This window comes from Acinonyx jubatus, chromosome B1, assembly GCF_027475565.1.
Source record: "Acinonyx jubatus isolate Ajub_Pintada_27869175 chromosome B1, VMU_Ajub_asm_v1.0, whole genome shotgun sequence".
In the NCBI taxonomy this organism is placed as follows: domain Eukaryota; kingdom Metazoa; phylum Chordata; class Mammalia; order Carnivora; family Felidae; genus Acinonyx; species Acinonyx jubatus.
The window spans coordinates 142,351,533-142,371,664 of record NC_069382.1 but is presented as its reverse complement, the minus strand read 5'-3'; the positions used below and the strand labels follow the sequence as shown (position 1 = coordinate 142,371,664).

General features: G+C 40.8%; 1 protein-coding gene across 1 annotated transcript; it reads left to right on the top strand.

Moving 5' to 3' along the window:
* The first annotated feature begins 5,157 nt into the window (after window positions 1-5,157).
* Window positions 5,158-19,128, top strand: EPGN (epithelial mitogen). Its single transcript, XM_015080290.3, has 5 exons — window positions 5,158-5,619; window positions 6,187-6,276; window positions 8,993-9,113; window positions 9,850-10,002; window positions 11,417-19,128. The coding sequence occupies exons 1-5, from the start codon at window positions 5,577-5,579 to the stop codon at window positions 11,469-11,471; spliced, it is 462 nt and encodes a 153-aa protein (XP_014935776.1). The 5' UTR covers window positions 5,158-5,576; the 3' UTR covers window positions 11,472-19,128.
* Window positions 19,129-20,132: the final 1,004 nt, after the last annotated feature.

Sequence of the window (20,132 nt, the reverse complement as noted above, 5' to 3'; positions counted from 1 at the left end):
GAAGAATACCTGTCTTCTTTTTCCTTAAGACATTTGTAAGTTTTTTTGTTCATGTATTTGTTTACCTATTTTTTTTTGTAGTTTCAAGTTTTTATTTATATTACAGTTAGTTGACATACAGTGTAATATTGGCTTCAGGAGTAGAATTATTACCTATTTCTTTGCAGCATGCTGGGGAAATGCACAAGTTTTTAAACATGCAAGAAAAGGGTCTATAGCCCATTCTACCATCAGTCCAGACCAGTCTTGGCCTGATAACCCCAACAGAAGTTTAAATTCAAAGCTCCCAAGCAAACATTTCAGAAAGGGCCTGTTTTATTCATATGGGCCCCAAATTCCCCCAAACAGACAAAATGACCCAAAATACATGTACATGGGAAAAGGTGAAGTCTGTGGTTTTGAGAGTACCACCCCAAACCCTCAAAGTGCAAGAGGAATTAATTTTGGAAGGTTTTTACCCTTTGGCTGGGCTAAAATCCAGGAGTGAGACTTTCTAGAGACTAAAATACTGTAAAAGAAAAATTATTCTGACATCTGTTAAAAATAGTAAGGAAGACTTTATCTAAGACTATTGTTATGGGATCAAGACTATTGTGGAGCGCCTGGGTGGCTCAGTCAGTTAAGCATCCAACTCTAGATCTCAGCTCAGGTCATGATCTCACGGTTCGTGAGTTCAAGCCCTACATCAGGCTCTGTGCTGATAGTGCAGAGTGGGCCTGGGATTCTGCCTCTCCTTCTCCCTGCCTCTCCTCCACTTGTGCTTCCTCCCCACCCCTCAAAATAAATAAATAAACATTGAAAGAAAAAAGACTATTGCAGCAGAGAAGATTGAACTGAGCTCCAAATACAGCAAAGGTAGCTATGGGTCTATATCCAATGAGCAGAGGGATCAGTAGGTACAAAATTACTATCAGAGAAACTTGACTAGATTTCAAGGGTGGGGGGATTCTTGCTAAACTAGCTTACCAGGATTCTTGCTAAAGGCAGGCCAGATATCAAGGGTGGAACATGGGGAACTTGATAATATATAGGGTTGAGGGGGGGGGTCTCTATAAACTCACTTAGCAGGATCCTTTGCTACAACTGGGCTCAGCAGGCCTGGTTGAGAAGAGGACTCACAGGCAACTGATTCAAGTTCAGTCAAGAAGGAAGCCTTTGTCAACACATAAAGGAGATGAAGTTGGTTCATTTGTACCATGGCCTTATTTATGGATATTTGGGGTGCATAAAAGGTAGACATATGTTAGCCATGTAGAGGAGCTTTGGAGAAGTAACTTCCTTCTGCAACTATCTGTAAAAAGGACCCTGAAGAATTAAGGGGGGTTGAATAGTAATACAAAGATAGAGGTGAGAAGGGGTTTAGCAGATATATACATGTGTGTGTGTGTGTGTGTGTGTGTGTGTGTGTGTGTGAAAGCAAGAGTCACAGTCAGACTAAAATGAAAAGTGTGTGTTACAGAGGTTAAGAGAGTGGTGGAAATACAGCTGGATAAGTATGCAGAGATAGATTAGAGACAGCCTGGATAATTCAGACCATGTTTCATAAGTTAGGAGAATTGTAATTAGAGCCTGGAAGATATTTTCTTTGGTTAACACGAGGAAGTTGTAAAGGGGAGCTGATGCTGAAGAAGAGATATGTTCACTTTAAGACACGTTGAGTGTGAGGTGATGACAGAATCCAGAAATAGAAGCCCTGACTTAACATCAGTCTGGGAAGAGAATAAGAACTCATGACTAGTGATGAAAATTCAGGACTTCGTGAAGTGTGTTCATCACTAAACTCTGATCTTCTTGACCATTATACACAGCTTGTGTCTTTCTACTGTTATTTGGTAATAAAAGCTCTCCTTAAGAGAGCACCATCATGTGCTAAATGCTTTACTTTTGTTGTTGTTATTGACAATCTCTATTTTATACATGAGGAAGTTGACCCTTGGAGTTATTAAAAAGCCTTGGCCAGGGCTAAATGGAGAGTAGATGTGGAATTGGAATTCGAAGCAAGGTCTGGGATGATGGGAGCCAGAGCTCACTCTTTTCATTCCACATGTTGCCTCCGTCAGTGCCCTCCCCCACCTGGAATCTTCTCTCTTATTACACATCTAAATCTCACTTGATATTTAAAATTCACATGAAACTTGTCCATGAAACTGCCTTGAGAATTTGCCTCAATCCCATCCCTGAACTCTCATAGCCATTTCTGCACACAGTCATGGCACTTATCAGTTCCTACCCAGTCCTGTAGTTATGTCTGTGCCTTCCTTAACTCCCTTTAGGTCCTTGAGGTGAGAGTCCATGAATGATTTGTCCAGTTTTCTTGCTAACATCACACCCAGCCCAGTGCCATGGATGTTGTGGGCATTCAATATTTTATGAATGAATAAATGAATGATTGAATGAATGACAACTGCATCCATGAGAATTAACAGAATGAGTTGAGAGAGAGAGAAAACAATGGCCTGATGAGCATTTCCTGCCAATGTCTAGCAACAGATTTTGGTGGAGTTAGTGAAAGAGAGAGAAAGAAAGAAAGAAGAAAGAAAGAAAGAAAGAAAGAAAGAAAGAAAGAAAGAAAGAAAGAAAAGGAGAGGAAAAGAAACAAAAGGAAGGGAGGGGAAGGGAGGAGTAGGGAAGGAAGGGAGGGGAAGGGAGGGGAAAGAAAGGAAGGGCGGGGAAGAGAAGACACTTTCAGAGATGGTATGACAAGAGGAGAGAGATGAATAAATTAAAAAGACCGAAAAAATGGAAGGAGGGAAAATTGACGGTGGGGTGCTGAAGTGCTTAGCCTTCTTTCCCCTTTCTCTTTCCAACCTGATCCACTGTGTGTCGAGAATGAATGAAGGCATCAGTGAGGCCACCTTACAATACCCATCTCCCCATTCTTCAGGATTGGGGAAAGGACTTTTTGTGAGGAGACTGAAGAAGCCAAGGCAGGAGACTCTCCTGAAGCGAGTGTAAGTGGGATCCATCAGGAGTCCTGGAGGAAAGATCCACGTGAGGTGACTAGAGCTATTTTCTGCTATGAGCCTTCAATAAAGTGGTAGGCCTGTGTTATATGGCCTGATTCACCGGAGCGGGGAAACATCAGGAAAGAGCATGGTCCATGCCTCTCAGCCCAAATGTGAATGAAAGTCACAGTTCATTTCATATTTAGATTCTTAGGATAGAGGTAACTTATTTCAGGCTTGATTTTAGGACATAATTCAGAGAATTTCTCTGGGATCAGTCTACAGATTCCTACCAGAGAACACGGCTGGGAAAATAGAAAGGACATGTGATCTGGAATCTGAACATGGATCCCAGTCCTGACTCTAGGACATGTCCTTTGGTAAGTCACTTAATTCCTTCGGGTCTCCATTCCTCAGTTGTCACAAGGGACTAGATAGAAGGCCTACTGCTTATTATTTTATTCACTCAAGATGGAGTCATTAGGTACATACTATATGTTAGGCACTGAATTTGTTGGGACCAGGACCACTGAAGAAATACTCGAGATGTGCGTGAAAACCCTGCAAAACACAAAGCTCTATGCAAACTCCAGTTAACGGTTATAACCAAGATGGCTGTAGTCCTATATCCCAACCTTACAAATCAAGATATTTCACATTGGGCCTAGCATCTCCCTCCAAAAACTGCTATTGGTTCTAATGGCTTCTTTAACCCCTTGTAAATGTTTTCATCTTAAATTCACGCCAGAGGTGCAGAGCATGATTATTTGATTTATAACTCAAATATTATTGTCCCGGGAAAAACATTTATCCGGAAATTATCTTAATAATCACGTTAAAAAAAAAAACCCACAAAAGTAGAAATACAAAATGCAGGCCCATTTAAAGTGAGCCAAGTGCTGTATCTTCTTTTAACTTTAAAATGATGACTCCTGTGGTGATTGCCCAAGTTATAATGAGTTCAACAAGCTCATTCTTGTGTGATTTCTAAAGCCAAATTCATATTTCAATAGCGAAAGAGATCTGTTCTGGTAAACCAACTTTGCTGGATGGACACGATGCAAGTGGTAACCTATCTTAAACGGGTTTTCAAGGTACCGAAAACATGAGCAATTGAAATTCCTGGCGAAAAAGCACAACACCACAGTACGACACATTTACATAAGTTCTTCATAATAATCTGGGGCAGGTGAAAATTTATGGGAAGCTCCTACAGTCACAAAATCTAATAGCAATAATCACATGTGTTGGCCGTTAAAATGGCACTTTCATAATTACAGCTAGATTAACAGTGAGAACAATTTGAATGTTGTGTTGAATTTAACACTTTCTATTCATTGGGGGCAACTGGGTGGCTCAGTCAATTGAGCGTCCAACTCTTGATTTCAGCTCAGGTCTCCATTCCAGGGTCATGGGATTGAGCCCCTGCCTCGTGCTCTGCACAGAGTGTGGAGTCTGCTCAGGATTCTCTCTCTTCCTCTGCCCCTCTCCCCAACTCACACACACTCTCTCTCTCTCTCTAAAAAATAAAAAAAAAATAAAAATTTTTATTCACTAGACATACAAAACCTAAATATTTTGGGGTGCCTGGGTGGCTCAGTCGGTTAAGCAGCTGACTTCGGCTCAGGTCATGATCTCGCGGTTCGTGAGTTCAAGCCCCGCATCAGGCTCTGTGCTGATGGCTCAGAGCCTGGAGCCTGTTTCAGAATCTGTGTCTCCCACTCTCTCTGACCCTCCCCCGTTCATGCTCTGTCTCTGTCTCAAAAATAAATAAACGTTAAAAAAAAAAAATTCAAAACCTAAGTAGTTTATCTTAGTGGAGACATCATCATCACCATCATCTTGGTACTTTACTGGCTCTATCTAGCCTAATCATTGGAACACAAATTGGAGCATTGTAGTCCTAAGGAGATGGGTAGCACATTCCATTTATTCGAAAAATCTTAAATGGCAGAATGACATAAAGGCAAATGTTATGCTATTAAAAATAATTGTCCTTACAGAGCTTGAAAATAGCAACATGGAGTAGCAAAAAATAAAATGGAATATTAATCCTCTGTTTTTAACACAAATTAATCCCCGCCCCCCCCCCCCCCCCCGGCGGCTAAATTACAAAATATCTTGATTTGCGATAGAACACAGTCTGTACTGAGAGGTGGTGTAACTGACTGCAGTTTCAGAGATGTTTGATTCATTTACAGGTTATGCTGTTTCCTGGTTTGCAAATTATCAGAACTCCCCCTTGTTGGAATCCTATGTAAATTCCTAGTAACTTTGGAGCTCGGTACAATTCTGTTCACAGCAATGGGGCCTTTCCTGAATTTAGATTCTTTTTTGTTGTTTTAAGTACTTTTACATACACGATTATGCCCACAGGTAACAGGAAACCAGTGTTTCAAAAGAAAACTTGATCACATTGCTAGATAACACAGGTATCCTAAATAAGTGTGTGAGCGCCTCAAGGGCTTTACCTACAGCTCCTGCCAAAAGTACATATTTTTTTGATTGGTAAGAACGGCAGGTGACGCTTCATGAAATATAAATACAAGAAAGACTCGGGAGAGCTCAATAAAAACCTTCCACCCGTCAGTCTGGGAGGATAAGAAAGATACTGTTTAACAACAGCTGGAAATGGCTTTCGGAGTGCCAATATCAGTCTATCTCTTATTCAAAGGTAGGAAGTTTGTTTTTGTCTTGTTAATTTTGTATCAGTGTAAACTATGAATAGGATTTGTTCTGTTTTAGTGAGAAGTTGGCTTTTAACCGTCGTTCTTCACAACAAAGAACAGCACAAGCCACCTGTGAATTAATTGAGTTTTATTATGTAATACAGACTCCTAACAGATTATGCTATCCCCTTTTTTGAGACCTGTATGTTTGCTTTCTGTAACCGAAGAGCAGTTGATACATTTTAACCACTATGCCATAGCATCCTTGCGATTGAATTAGTATATAAATGAATCCACGTGCTCTTAAAAATGAATGTATTTCTATTTTCTGGAATGATAAGGTAGTCGGGGAAGTAGGTATGGATGAGAAACTGTCAGGAAACTGCCCTAATCAGGTTATGCTTTTCAAATGTACATCGATGGGGAAAAGAACAAAAGTGAGAATAAGCAGAGTAAGAATCACTTTTGATCTGTTGCTTGTCCATAACTTTCCATCTGTTGCTTGCATGTAGAAGGAGGCTCACCTGCTAAACATGCTTTCCCTCCCACCCCACCCCCCCCACTTCATATAGCAATGACAGCATTGACTGAAGAGGCAGCCGTGACTGGAACACCTTCAAACACAACCCAGCAAAGTAACTGGACAGTTAACAAAACAGAAGGTATTTTCTTCACACTTTTGTATTTTCAGTGATTTTTTTTTTTTTTTTTTTTTTTTTTACCTTTTGAGAGAAATTTGGATTGTGATCAAAAGCAACACTGGAAATCTTTTAATGTGCATTTTATTATTAGACATTCAACTCTTTAAGCAGGATGCTGTTAAATAGACGTGACAGGTAAAAGTGCGAGCAAAGACTTGCCTTTTAAAAATTGCCTTCTGCTTGACTCCAGCTTGGTCCCCAATAATCCATTTGTGTCCCGAGACAGTTTGTCCCCATTTGGGCATTTTTGATGACTGATATTTTGGTATCATATTTTAATCTGTGACTATGACTTTGCAGCCGAAGAAATTAGGACAAGGAGAAGACTTAATCCATCTTTGGAAAGATCATTTTTCTTGTTTTGTTTTGGGGGGTTTTTGTTGTTGTTTTAACATATGCTCTGTTTCCTAATCACATGTACCCAATTTTTGTTGTTATGGTGATGGTGTATTTCTTTTCCTGTATTATTGCTATTACTGTTAGAATAGCTTCTGGCTGCTGTTGAGCATCAGTATTTTTTTCGAACCTGTTTGAACTCTCAGAGGTGAACTTGGAAGGTTTGTTACCTGCCAAGACCTGTGTACCGGGTGGTTATGATTCTCACCCAAATCACCACCCCCTCTTGTGAAGATTGGTGATGTGACAGGACAGAGGAAACGCCATAGCTTATGCTCAGAGCCAGGCAAATAAAAGAAGATCATGTCAGATACTTTGTTTCTGAATATGAAAGATAGTAATATTTCAACATGCCTCATTTTACCAATAATTTTAAATTAAAACATTTACTTAAAATGTTTTGCCAGTTTGAGTTTTAAATGTCTATCCGTTTGCAAAACAAACTCCGTGTGAGCTTTAGGATCATTTTTAGCCAACGTATTCATGTCTTCTGAGCCTCTGAGCAAAGAGGAAAAGATCTTCATTGGAAGATAATACGGTAGAAAATTCAAGTAGACTTTCCTCTCAGTGATTGACTTAGAACAGTGCACCCAGCACCAACTTCTTACGTCCTTAACAATGAAATGCAAGGCAAGATTTCCAAGTTACAGATAATAATAATGGAAAACAGGGGATCAAGTATATCATCTCTACAGTTGTCCTATGCTTTCTTGATAGAGAACCTCTATCAAGGTTTTCCTTTTAAATTTCCATTTTTAAATTTACTCCAAACATCTGCATGCAGTATCTTAGGAAATTTTTCATAAACTTAAAACTAATATTCTTTTTAGAGGAAAGAGGAGTCTCTCTGGCACATTCTTTCTTTGGAGGTATCTTCCAGTTCTCACATTTCCTAGCAAATCCTGGTTCAGGCTTGGCTAATTCAATTAATTTAGCCTTGAAGCAGGAAGAACCTAGCCCAGTTTATCATGGGAAATTCTCACGGGCTGAGAGTTAATTATTAAAATGAGACTAGATTCACAACACCACACTCAACAAGATAAAGGCAAATTTTAAGGTTAATATTGTGTGTTCTTAATCGACATGGAGTTATATGACACAGTGTCTTATTGGTGGCTTAGTACCTAAGATTTAGTATTTTCAATATAAAAAATACATGCCTTTTTAGATTTTTCCCCTTAAAACAAATAAGTAGGATTCTGTGAATCTACTTAGCAAAGGCAAATATGATATAACATGATAACTAAAGGCGGGGAGGTATGTTTATTCATAATAACGACAAAATAAAACACTACTGATTCTGCCTGGGACAAATTTAAAGATCGGTAATTCAATTTTTACCAAAAAGGACCCAATTGTGCTTTAACCAAGGGTCATCCCCACTGAATATACCCCAAGGGTGGCATAGGTATATGTCTTCAGTATATCAGGGAATGAGGAGTAAACATCCTGAAATGTATTCGTTTTGCCAAAACACAGCTTCCCAAGAGGAAGCTTCCCATGCAGAGGCTTCTGGACACTTGAGCACAAAAGTTTTGCCAGATGTGGTCATTTGCACAGTGTTAGAAGTCAAAACTCAGATTTTCTCATTCTGTTTCTAGGGCATTTCCCACTGTCTCGTAATGTATCTTTAACTGAGTAAACTTGCCAATTAATATTCAAAGATGTTGTCTCAACTATGTGAAGCTTGAGCCATAACTTGTTTCTGGTTCTTGTATAGGTCATACCAATGCCTCTTCTGAAATGCGGCACTGAAGTGCTTCCTTTGCAGTTACCTTCTCAGTGGTAGTCCACAGAAGAAGAAGCAGGCAATTCTCGTCTTCTTGGGGGAATGAAGAGAAATCAAGTTCATTAGCTCTGTAAATCCAAGTTTCCTAAGTGCAGACTCTCGGGTGTAAAGGGGAGAATGAAAAATTGGGTGCGATCTTCTACATTTATTCGTATTTGGGCATACTATTGGGGAGACCTGCTCAACACAGCCTGCTAAAATGAGAATCAATGCTGCCACCTTTTGGCCACCTTGTATCTCTACCTTATTATGTAGCTTCTAGAGAACAGAACAATCAATCCACCTCCATCCCCTAATTAATTAGTGATGTGTCCAAATGATATTAACCTAACCTTTGTGAATATAGCCTGCTGTTGGAATCAGCCAATAGTTTAAACGGCAGAGCACCCAAAGAATATTCTTCAAATTAAAGGTCTCTTTACACGTGTGTAACAAACCTACTATAAAAGTGTGACCCCCTTCATCTGTTCATATTGTATGTCCTTCTCCTAGCTGACTACACAGAAGGGCCCATAGCCTTGAAGTTCTCACATCCTTGCCTGGAAGACCACAATAGTTACTGCATCAATGGTGTTTGTGCATTCCACCATGAGCTGGAAAAAGCCATCTGCAGGTAATTGCAAAGAGCTTTCCAAGTCCTAGAGATGGGAGGAGATGCATTTGTGTTTCACCTGGTGTTTCTATGTGTTTCACCTAGTACATTTCCACACACCTCTCTCTTATCTTGTAAAAAGGGTACGTCATCTGAACATGACTCACTATATTTGAATATCTAAGGAGTCTTTTTCCAAACTACCTAACCCACATTACTCAAAAATACAGTTCCCACATTAGCAGCTTCTGTGTAACCTGAGAGCTTGTCAGAAATGCAGAAGCTTATGCCCTACCTCAAGACTCCTGAATGCAAACGTGTGTTTTAGCAACCTGCGAAGAGGATTCTGAGTTTTCACGGGATTGATTACAGGATGAGATGAAATAGACTATAGCAAAAACACTTCAGGAATATAAAGTTCTAGAACAATTAAGTACTATTTTTATGATCATTGGTTTCTGGGCAATCTCCTATGAAAGAGTAGGTTAATAATTTTCTGGATCAACTCATGCAAGCAGCTACCTTTCCCTTCTACCAGTGAGGGGAGTTACATTACTACGGGGCTTTAATGAATTGATTATTGTAAAATACATAGCTTCTTCGATACATTTAGCAGTTGGCTTCCATTTGGTGTTTTCCTCTTTAAATTACTTACTTTTTATTGAAATGTGTCATTCTTTGAAATTGGCCATTTCTTTGAATTTCTATCACTCTGAGTTTTCAAATTACACATTCTTTTCTTTTTTTTTCTTTAAAGGTGTTTTACTGGTTATACTGGAGAAAGGTGTGAACACTTGACCTTAACTTCATATGCTGTGGATTCTTATGAAAAATACATTGCAATTGGGATTGGTGTTGGATTATTATTAAGTGGTTTTCTTGCTATTTTTTACTGCTACATAACAAAGAGGTATGAAAAAAAATATGAAGTCACTGGGCACTTGTTCACTTAATGAATATTTATGGAGCCCCTACATCGTACCAAACACTGACATGTATAATTTTTTAGTGAAAAATGGCGGCAAATTTGGCAACTTCCTACATAGATTTGTTTTGGTGCTTTTTCTTATAAACATAGACAAGCAGTAAAAATCTACCTGCAATTGCAATAGAATAGCTCCAATTTACAGTTTCCCTTCAACCTCGTCTCTCTCTGCCTACGTCGAAGTTATGAGTAAGGAGGACAGCAAGCCCCACAAGAGTAGAGATTAAGTGTATCTTGTTCACAGTTATGTATCAGTGATAAATACCATGTTTGGCACACAGTAGACACCCAGCAAATATGTGTTGAACGAACAATTCTAGAAATGAGTATTAAATGAATGAAAATGGGTGACAAACATGGGCCACTTTCTTTTCAGACATCCGCTGAGTGTTTATACAGGAGATTCTGTCTACTGCTAAAAACCTAAGACAATAAGCTTGATCCACAAGTATAAGTTACTTGTGTGTTCTAATTTCTATTTTATCCACACTGTAATTTTTTCTGAAATCCATGTAACTTGGAAAAAGTCAAGAAATATGTGAGATACATTAAAGGAAAAAGCGCAAACACATTTCCTTTGTTGTAGCCTACTAAGTAAGTTGTCGTTTTTAAAATGACCAAGACTGAGTGTGCAAAATAAGAAAAGGTTTGCTTGCTTAATAACTGTATCTTAGAATAACCTCTGTTATGTCAATTGTAGATAAATTGAGATAAAATCTGTTACATCAATTGCCTAAGAGACCAAGAATGGGGGGGGGGGGGTGGGGGGAAGGAAGTCAGGCCTTTTAATGCTAACAAGACAGCTGTCTGAGGTCAAGTTCCTTAGAAGCAAAACCTAAGATGGGGATTCTTGTGCAAGTCATTGGCTGAGGGAGTGCTCTAAAGGTGAACCCTGTAATGGAGTAAGGAAAACCAGAGCAGAGGAAGACAGTGAGCAAAGACGTGGCCTCAGCTGGGTTCCACAGGGAGATCTAGGATATGGATGGCACAGTAGACCTTTCCCAAGAAGGTGAGGGATCTTGGTTTTAGTGCCCTGTGTCATCAAGCATGGGTAGCAGTATGGGAAAGGGTACGGGTAGCATGGGAAAGGAGGTGAGAGCTTGGAATCTCCCAGGGATCTTCAGGCTAGGTGCTCTGTTGGCCAAGGGCAATCCTCTGGAGAAGGATCTGGCTCTGAGCCAGTTAACGTGCATAGCCAATGGGGGATGGGCCCACCAGTGGGGAAAGGGGACCTGCGTGGAGAACCAAGAGCAACTGTTGTACCAGAGCATATATATCATTCTCAATAAACCATACGAGCAGCCGTCCAATTCACACGGAAACCAATGTTCTCTTTTAGGTGTCTAAAACTGAAATCACCTTACAACATCTGTTCTGGAGGAAGACCACTGTGAGGCCTTCGTAAGAAATTTTCATGAGGCGTGTATAAAAATCAGTGGGCCCCAAATCGAAATCTTCCAATGAAACAACAAAACTTCCCAAGCTGACTGGACTCGAAAATAAAGGAAGTTGGGATCATGATGAAATGAGAGAATAAACTTCAACGTTGGTCTTCAGACTTTGCCATCGTTAGGTTGCCATGGGAATCGAGTGAACAAGCTACTGTGACAGAAGTCAAGTTCATAGTCCTACTCTGGGTTTGTTGCTGTTGTTGTGTGGTTATTGTTCTTACTGCAGAAAGACTGAGCTTCATGCTTCTGACCACGTCAGATGTGAATTTTCATGGGAATAATTACCAACCTTGCAGCAAGCCAAAGCAATGCCAAGCTTGGGTTCTTCACGTGCTGGCTACCACCGGCAGGTTAGATCACTGTGCTACGGACCTAGTCCCAAGCATGCTGCTTTCATGGTGTCTAATGCTAGGATGAGGTCAGTGTTATGGCACCTCCAGCGATGCAAGCATGTGCCTGAAGCCTAAACCAGGGAAAAGAAAATGGAATGTCTAAGGCAAACATAAATCATACCCAGCTCGTGACAACACTGTGTAGCCTGTATCTGTGAAATGTGGAATAAGTTGAAGAGTTTTTGATGACTAAAAGCTATCTGGATATTGAGCCCTGAGTAGGTGAAACATTTCTGTTTCTGCATGGATTATAAAACCTTGTGTCGGACTCAGTGGTCCCCTAATGTTTATGTTCATCGCCTCTTCCTATTGTTAGTGGAATTACCTGGTGACTATCCATTTGGCCTGAAATTCTAGAATTCTACTAATAAATAAAATTCTACCATCAGCCCTGAAATAGAAACTGAAGAATCGGACATAGGAATTGTTTCACCAGCCGACAACCTGTGGAAACTTTCTCCGCCATTTCTGAACGCTTGATAGCAGATTTGCACATAGCGAGAGAAAATGGAACAAGGATAGAAATCCCCACTTGAGAATTAGGGTCCCTTCCTCTTTAATCATACTTCTTCCACATCAGTAGAATTATCCTCGTGCAGGTCCTTTAATTTCTTCAGGCTTTGGTTTTATCTTCTACAAGGCCCTGCTAGTTTTTAGAGTTTGACTAGGGGTCAAGAGAAAGTTTTCCATATTTGTCCCACAAGTGGAATTATTCTCAACACCACCTCTGTCCCCCACGCCACATCGAACCCCAAAACACACCACTGGATATAATCTTAGGTGTCTATTTGAGTGTTTGGTTTGCAAAACAATCATTTAAAATTTTGTCTTTAGAGGAAGTGAAACATGGAATTGAAGAAGAATAATATCTACCAATTTTCTCTTGGATTCAATCTAAAACTATGGACCTTATTTTTTCTCCATTGCGATGTAGATAAGCAAAACAATTCTGATCACAAGATGGGTTAAAGGAGGATCAAACGTGAATGTGCCTACAATGGTAACAAGACTTTCACTTCTGTAATGACTTTTCCATTCGCTCCTAAACAAAACTTTACATTCTGCTTTCCTTTGAGTAGACGGCATTTCACCAGCTTTGTTTTTCCTTCATAAGGAATTTAATGCCGATGAATTACACGTCAGCATTTTCTGCTTGTCCTCACAAAGTATGCAAAGGTTACATCATACCAAAAAGTGGGGAGGTGAAGTTTCCTCCCAGTGACTCCAGCGACCGCACCTAGAAAGCTATGATCTTCCCGAGCTTTTCAAAAAGGTGTTAAAACGCTGGGGAGAGTCCAGGAAGAGACAATAAAGCTTAATTAAGGACTGCCTCTTGATGAAAGGAAAGAGGAACTAATGCTGGAGCCGGGAGAGGTGATAACCTAAAAAGTTATAAATGTCTGCTGTCTATAAATATTTCTAAACTGTAAACACAATATAATTGAAATTAAGAAACACCAGACAGAGAATTAAAATGTCCAGATTGCCAAACCAAAACAGAAACCAATAGGGATTCTGAGTTTTTCAGTGTGGAAGAGTGTGCAGTATAAAATCCCCCCCGTGAGACCATACAGACATTTAGAATGTGGCTTATGAGAAGCCATCTGTTGGTGGTCTGTCATACAAAGTAATCGTCTGGTCCCCTGAAGCCTAGAATTCATTTTGCAGAGAGGAATCTCCGGCATTCCTATGGCAATATTTACACATGTAAGTAGGACTTAAGTGAGACAATGCATATAAATACAAGATGTTCTGCAAACTTCTTTATCTTCTGTTTTTTTCCTGTGCAAGACCCTGAGAAAAGCCTGCCAGGGAAGCCCTTGGCATCAAGATTACATTTCCAGCTATCAGTCATGAATTATTAGGTGGTGTGGATCATTCAGGAAAGAAAGGAAAACATGTTTCTGGCACCTTTGACTAAATCAAGCAGGATAAGGGGTTCACCAATTTCATTCATTTCCCATTTTGTCTTCTTTAGATATCTACCCTTCAATCTCTGAGAACACGTCCTTAAGTCATCAATATTCATAAGTGCTTCATTAATTAACATTCGGAGCATGATAAGGGTGAGGGCAAACACCATAATTTCAAACATACGTGAGCTAGTAAATTCACAGAGAAAATTATAATTACTTGTTATTGTATCTTCTTTCCCCAAATTACTTTTTTCTTTAAGTAATCTCTATACCCAACATGGGGTTTGAACTCACGACCCCGAGATCAAGAGTCACATGCTCTCCTGTCTCAGCCAGCCAGGTGCCCCATCCCAAATTACTTTTTTGTATGTTATGTTTTTTATAATCCCGGAAGTAGATGAAATTATAACATAGATTATCTTTTAGTGTTTTTGGCCACAATACAAATCTAATCCTTTAATTCGGAAATGTCCATTTTGGTGATGTCAAGGAGATTTCCATTCATTATATGTAATTGAGAAAGTGTCTTCAGAAAATAACAAGGCAAACATCAGCAATCTAAGCTTTTGATGTTGGACATAAGGGCAGTTTGTCTCTGCAGAAGACCATGAGTAAGCCACCTAACTTCTTGCGTTGCAAAATGTAACAAACTCTCTGTAGTGTGATGTAAATATTGATATCCTGCAACCCACATTCATGGGAAGGGTTACCAGAATCTCTCTATTGCAAAATACCACTCTTTCTGGCTTACATCATGGCTGCGTGACATCAGGTTACTAGCATCTGCCAAGATGAACCAGAGGTGTTGAAATTTAATTTGTCAGAGTCTGGCACTGCTAATCTGGGTGAGTCCACATTTCTGTCCAAGCCTCGGTGCGGCCCTATTCAGTAGCACGTTCAGAAGCAGATCTTCCAAATTCAGCTCCAAATTTCTGTTAATTATTCAATTCAGGAATGCACAGTTCAGACTATGAGAGCCTAAGCCATTCATTTCCTCGGGATTCAAAGGCTAGGCCCCCTGGAGAATATCCACGTGAATAAACGAGTACTACCTTTCTACTTCACTCCTCTGCCAAAACTAAACATGATGGATATTCCAAACTGTGGGCAACACCCACAGCCTCCAAAGAAACATCCCATAAAGATGAGGAATATGATTATATGGTAACGAGGGGGAATCGCATTGTTTCGTCAGGTCTTATCGCTAATATATCTCATGACCTTTCTTTATAATTTTTGTGTCTCGGATATTATTGGAGCATAAATCACTTAGACTGAAATTTGGTTAGGACCGCAGTCAAGCAGGTATCAAACTAGCAGTGCTTTTGATCTTTAAGAGGATGGTAATTAGGCTTTACATCTTTCTGGAAAGAATGGCATCTACAGATCTTTAAAATTGCCCCAAAATTTTGATTCAATACTAAGTCTCCTCACAAATCAAGTTAAATGGTGTAATATAGCGATCACTTATGAGCACTTACAATGCTTGAAAAGCATTATTAGCATTATTTTAATTAATCCACACCTGTATGGAATTGAGGCTCGGAGAAAAGGCTATTGTTTTTTCAAGGTCACTTTAGCCTTTCGGTGGCAGAGCCTAGAACTGAGCCAGGTAGGTCTTACGCTCAAGTCCCTCATCTAAACTCTGTCTGATAATGCTTCCTTAAATGTTATGGAAAATATTAATGTTAATAGTTGGCTTCTTGATGAGCTTAGAGATAATACCCAAGTGGTTTGCATGCAAATGAAAAAAAGCTCCTTTCTTTAGAACGTATGAAATAATAACCTTGGTCATGGATCAACCACAAAAATTCCCTGCTGTCATCTGCTGATTATTAAGATATGCATACCATCCTGAGGGTGGGGCCAGAACAGCCTTTAAGTGCCCGCTGACAGATGAATGTACGTTCCAGGGAGAGACTGTGGACTGTAAATAGACCCTGGTTTATCTTCAGGACTCGGGGGATGAAGAGGTTACTTGCAAACACTTGACCCTAGGCCGTGGACAAGGGTTCTCTGGCACCGGTCCCCTAACTGGGGCACACCTGGCTTGGTTTGGTGAGGGGATGGGGACTGAGTGGTTTTCCCATCCACAGACAAATCTCATCAACTTCCTTCCCACCATGTCACGCACACAACCCTACCCCGAGTCCCACAAACACTTTGAAGAAAGATGGCCAATGGCAGCAGTCTACGCGAGGGGCAAAAATTGGAAGCACCACTAAAAAACCCTCCGCGGGGGATGGACACTTGAACGACCTGTGATCTGGTCCAGCTGCGTGCTTATTTCACTCCGTTGGGAACCTCCACACATGATATTCTTGTCTGTTAGACTCTAAGGACCATCTCTCCATCGCGTCCCTGGTTGAAAGTGGTATGTGAAAAACACGCAGCCTCTACGGCAGATTCATTTCCTTTGACCTTCATGGTGTTTCCTTTAAAACAAGATTACATTTAGAGAACGAGATATTTTCCTATAAAAAGAATCTAGCTTTTTAAGCTGCTTTTGGAAAACAGAGGATACAGAGCGCTGGTCCCCCACGCTTCCATTGCTTTGGTCAGAAGTGTGCTCTCCACACCTAGCCTGCTTCTGTCACAGTGCTGCTTCTTCAGGGTTTCTATGGGCCTCCTCGGTCTGCAACCTTGGTTCTTCGACTGGATGAATTGTAAGATCCTGCCTCATCTCAGTTCCTCTGAGTCTAGCCGGCAGGTTGCCTGCAGAGGGCCTTGTTGTACCGCACACTTAACAAGCCATAAAGGAACACGAGAGGCCAGGTCGCCTAGGAATGTGCTCGTCAGGAGAACCCACACTCACCTGGAAGCTGGCAGGGGAGGCGTCTGATGACTCAGACACTCTGCCCTGCCCACGCCCTCGGTCATTCTCTGCTGTAATCCTAATCAGATTTGTTTCCTCGGAGCTCAACCCTGCTTATGTTACCTCCCTGCTCAAAGACCAAACTGACTCCCCAGCGTGCCCCATGTTTGGCCAAGACTCCTCTCCTGGCAGTGGGAGGCCCTCCCTAGGGACGCTCATGTGGTCTCTCTTTCTCATCTACCCTTCCAGCACTCCTTACACAGACCATCCCTCAGCTGCCCTCTGTTCCCTGAACAGACTCACAGTTCCTATCAATGTTAGTTAGGGTCTCTGCCGTTTGCTCTACATATATTATCTCTCCATCTCTGTCTGCCTAGTCACAGATACCCCATTTTCCTCCTTTGAACTCCCTGGATATTTACACCCCGCCTCCCCCAGCGTTTTCACGTCCCAAACCAAGCAGCATTTACATTTTACCTTGTTTTATAACGATTTTTGCTCCTGGCTAACTGCCAGTGGTAATAATAACTGACTTCATTCACTAAGTTCATGCCTTAGACTGGGCACAGTGTTGAGTCATTTATTTACAGCCTCCCTTTTAACCCTCAGAGACAGCAGCCAGGAGGAAGGTTTTGTTGGGGGTTACGGTGAAGAGTGGTTCGGGAAAACAGACTGAGGCTTACCCCCCAGCTCCACCCCCTTACTAGCTGTGCCACTGTGATCAAATTCTTTAACTTTTCTAAGCCTGAGTTTTGTCCTTTGTAGAAAAGGGATGATATTTATCTCCTAAAGTGTTTTGGGAGAAATAGTAAGTGCTCAATAAATATTAGCTATTTTGTTATGATTGCCTTCCATTTTTCAGATTAGAAAACTGAATTTAGAAAGTTGACGTAACTTGTTTAATACTATGCAGCTAGTAAGTGGTGAACCTGGATTTGACCCCAAGGCTGGCCAATTTCAAGGCCTTATTCCCTAGGCACACGACTTAGACCATGGCTGTCGCTTGGCCCTGTAGTTTGAAGCAGGATCTGCAACCTAAGAGAGCTGGGCTTTAAATCCCAACTGTTTATTAGTTCTGTGATGGGGAGTAAATTATTTAACTGCACTAAATCTTATTATAAAATGGGGATAACAACTACACCTCCCTAGGGTCATTTTAAGACTAAGTTAAACTAGATGGCTAATATATGTAAAAATCTAGGACACGGAGCTCATTCAATAAATATTACTTATAATTACTTAATATTTGTAACTTCTGTTACAAATATTTCAAAAAGCTTGTATTGTTACTCATTACGGTTGGTTTTATTATAATGGGACAAATGCCTTCCTAAAAATCCTCACACTGTAAAATTGAGCAACAAAAACCATAGGGCTTACAGGAAAACTGAGGTTAGGGGTATGACGCTCGAAAACTGTCAGTGACACATTTAAAAAAAAAAAAAGAAATCCACCAAAAACCACAGCGCAGTTCCTACATTTTAAATGGTTAAGAAATCAACGGCTCAGTATATAGGGCACTCTATCTTGAAGAACGTAAGCCGTTGCTTGCGGAAGTGGGTGTCAAGAGAGTCAATGGTGAATTATTGTCAAATGATGAAGGAAGCGTTATACAAACGGGACAGAGAATTGTACCAGCAGATGTGGATGAGGGTAGCTTGTGACACAAACGGGAACCAAGGTAGCCGGTTGATGTTTGCGATCCAGGCACGTGTGTGTATTTTGAGCAGCCCATGCAGCTCGCGCAGCAGCTTTGTGGCTTCATCTAGCAGTTCTGTTCTTTTCTTTTCTTTTCTTTTCTTTTCTTTTCTTTTCTTTTCTTTTTAAGTTTACTTATTTTGAGAGAGAGAGGGAGAGAGCACGCGTGTGAGAGTGCATGAGTGCGGAGGGGCAGAGAGAGAGGGAGAGGGAATCCCAAGCTGGGGCCACCCTATCAGCAAAGAGCCTGACTCCGGGCTCGGACTCAAGAACGGCAACATCACGACCTGAGCCAAAACCAAAGTCAGTCGCTTAACTGACTGAGACACCCAGGGACCACTCACCCAGCAGTTCTATTGGCCGAAATCATGCGTGAGCAAACACAAAATCCTTATAATGCTCGAATTGTCCGTTTATGTTGAAACAAATGGATGTTTTCAAAATACACTTTCAAACAGAACTACCTTGAAATATCACAACTTTTGTCTCTCAAACTAAAACTGAATTATAATCATCAGGCACGCGAAGTATTCTGATTATATTAGGCACTAAAGGAGAATTACAAAAGCCCTCATTTCCCCAAGTAAAATTTTACAGCAGTGGCAAGGACATAATTCAGGGGCGCCTGGGTGGCTCAGTCAGTTAAGCGTCCGACTTTGGCTCAGGTCATGATATGTGGTTTGTGAGTTTGAGCCCTCCATCTGGCTCTGTGCTGACAGCTCGGAGTCTGGAATCTGCTTCACATTCTGTGTGTGTCTCTCTCTCTGACTCTCACCCACTCACACTCTGTCTCTCTCTCTCAGAAATAAATAAACATTAAAAAAAGTTTTTTTTAAAAAGGGCATAATTCCAAGGGCCCATGTTACTATGGATCCAAGTTCTCTCAGACAAACTTGATATCACAACATTTGTTCCTTCCTTTGCTGGTCTCTAAATGGATAGACGACCTCATGACTCTTCTTAAATTAACACTAATGTTAAATTAACACTAAGATGGCTTTCCCCCAAACATTACTGACTTACTGTAGTACTAATGGGAAAAGAGTTCTGATTTTCCTTCCTTTCATAGTGATTTATTCTCTTCCTCTTTTTTTTTTTTTTTCACCCTCTGAGGAGACTGTTGCTTTTGTTCAAAAGTCTTCAAATGATGCAGAAAGAAAAAAAAAAAAGTTTGCCTCCTGCATTGAACTTGAAAGTGAAGCCATTGAGAGCAGGCTGTCAATCACAAACTGTGAACCAACAGTGGCAAGCGGGAGCAGCACATCTACAAAGAGTAAGAGGCACTTAGATGCTCAACTGAAGGTCAGCCTTGTTGCCGTGAAGCTGCAAATGATCCAAAATATTGGTGTGTCTTTGGTGAGAAAAACCAAAGAGAGGGGCGCCTGGGTGGCTCAGTCGGTTAAACACCCAACTTTGGTTCAGGTCAGATCTCATAGTTCCTGGGCTCAAGCCCCGCGTCGGGCTCTGTGCTGACAGCTCAGAGCCTGGAGCCTGCTTCGGATTCTGTGTCTCCCTCTCTCTCTCTCTCTGCCCCTCCCCAGCTCTCTCTCTCTCTTTCTCACTCGCTCAAAAATACACAGTTAAAAAAAAATTAAAAAAAAAAAAGAAAAAGAAAACCAAAAGATACAAATGCACAAAATCATCCCTCTTGCTGTGTATTTTATTTTTATTTTTTATTTTTGAGAAAAAGAGAGCATGAATGGGGAGGGGCAGAGAGAGAAAGAGACAGAGGATCCCAAGCAGGCTCTGAGGTGACAACAGAGGACCCAATGTGGGGCTCTAA

Coding starts and splice junctions, on each gene's coding strand:
- EPGN (XM_015080290.3), top strand. CDS start 5,577: ATGGCTTTCGGAGTGCCAATATCAGTCTATCTCTTATTCAAAG. Junction 5,620..6,186: donor AGTCTATCTCTTATTCAAAG/GTAGGAAGTTTG, acceptor CACTTCATATAG/CAATGACAGCATTGACTGAA. Junction 9,114..9,849: donor CTGGAAAAAGCCATCTGCAG/GTAATTGCAAAG, acceptor TTTTCTTTAAAG/GTGTTTTACTGGTTATACTG.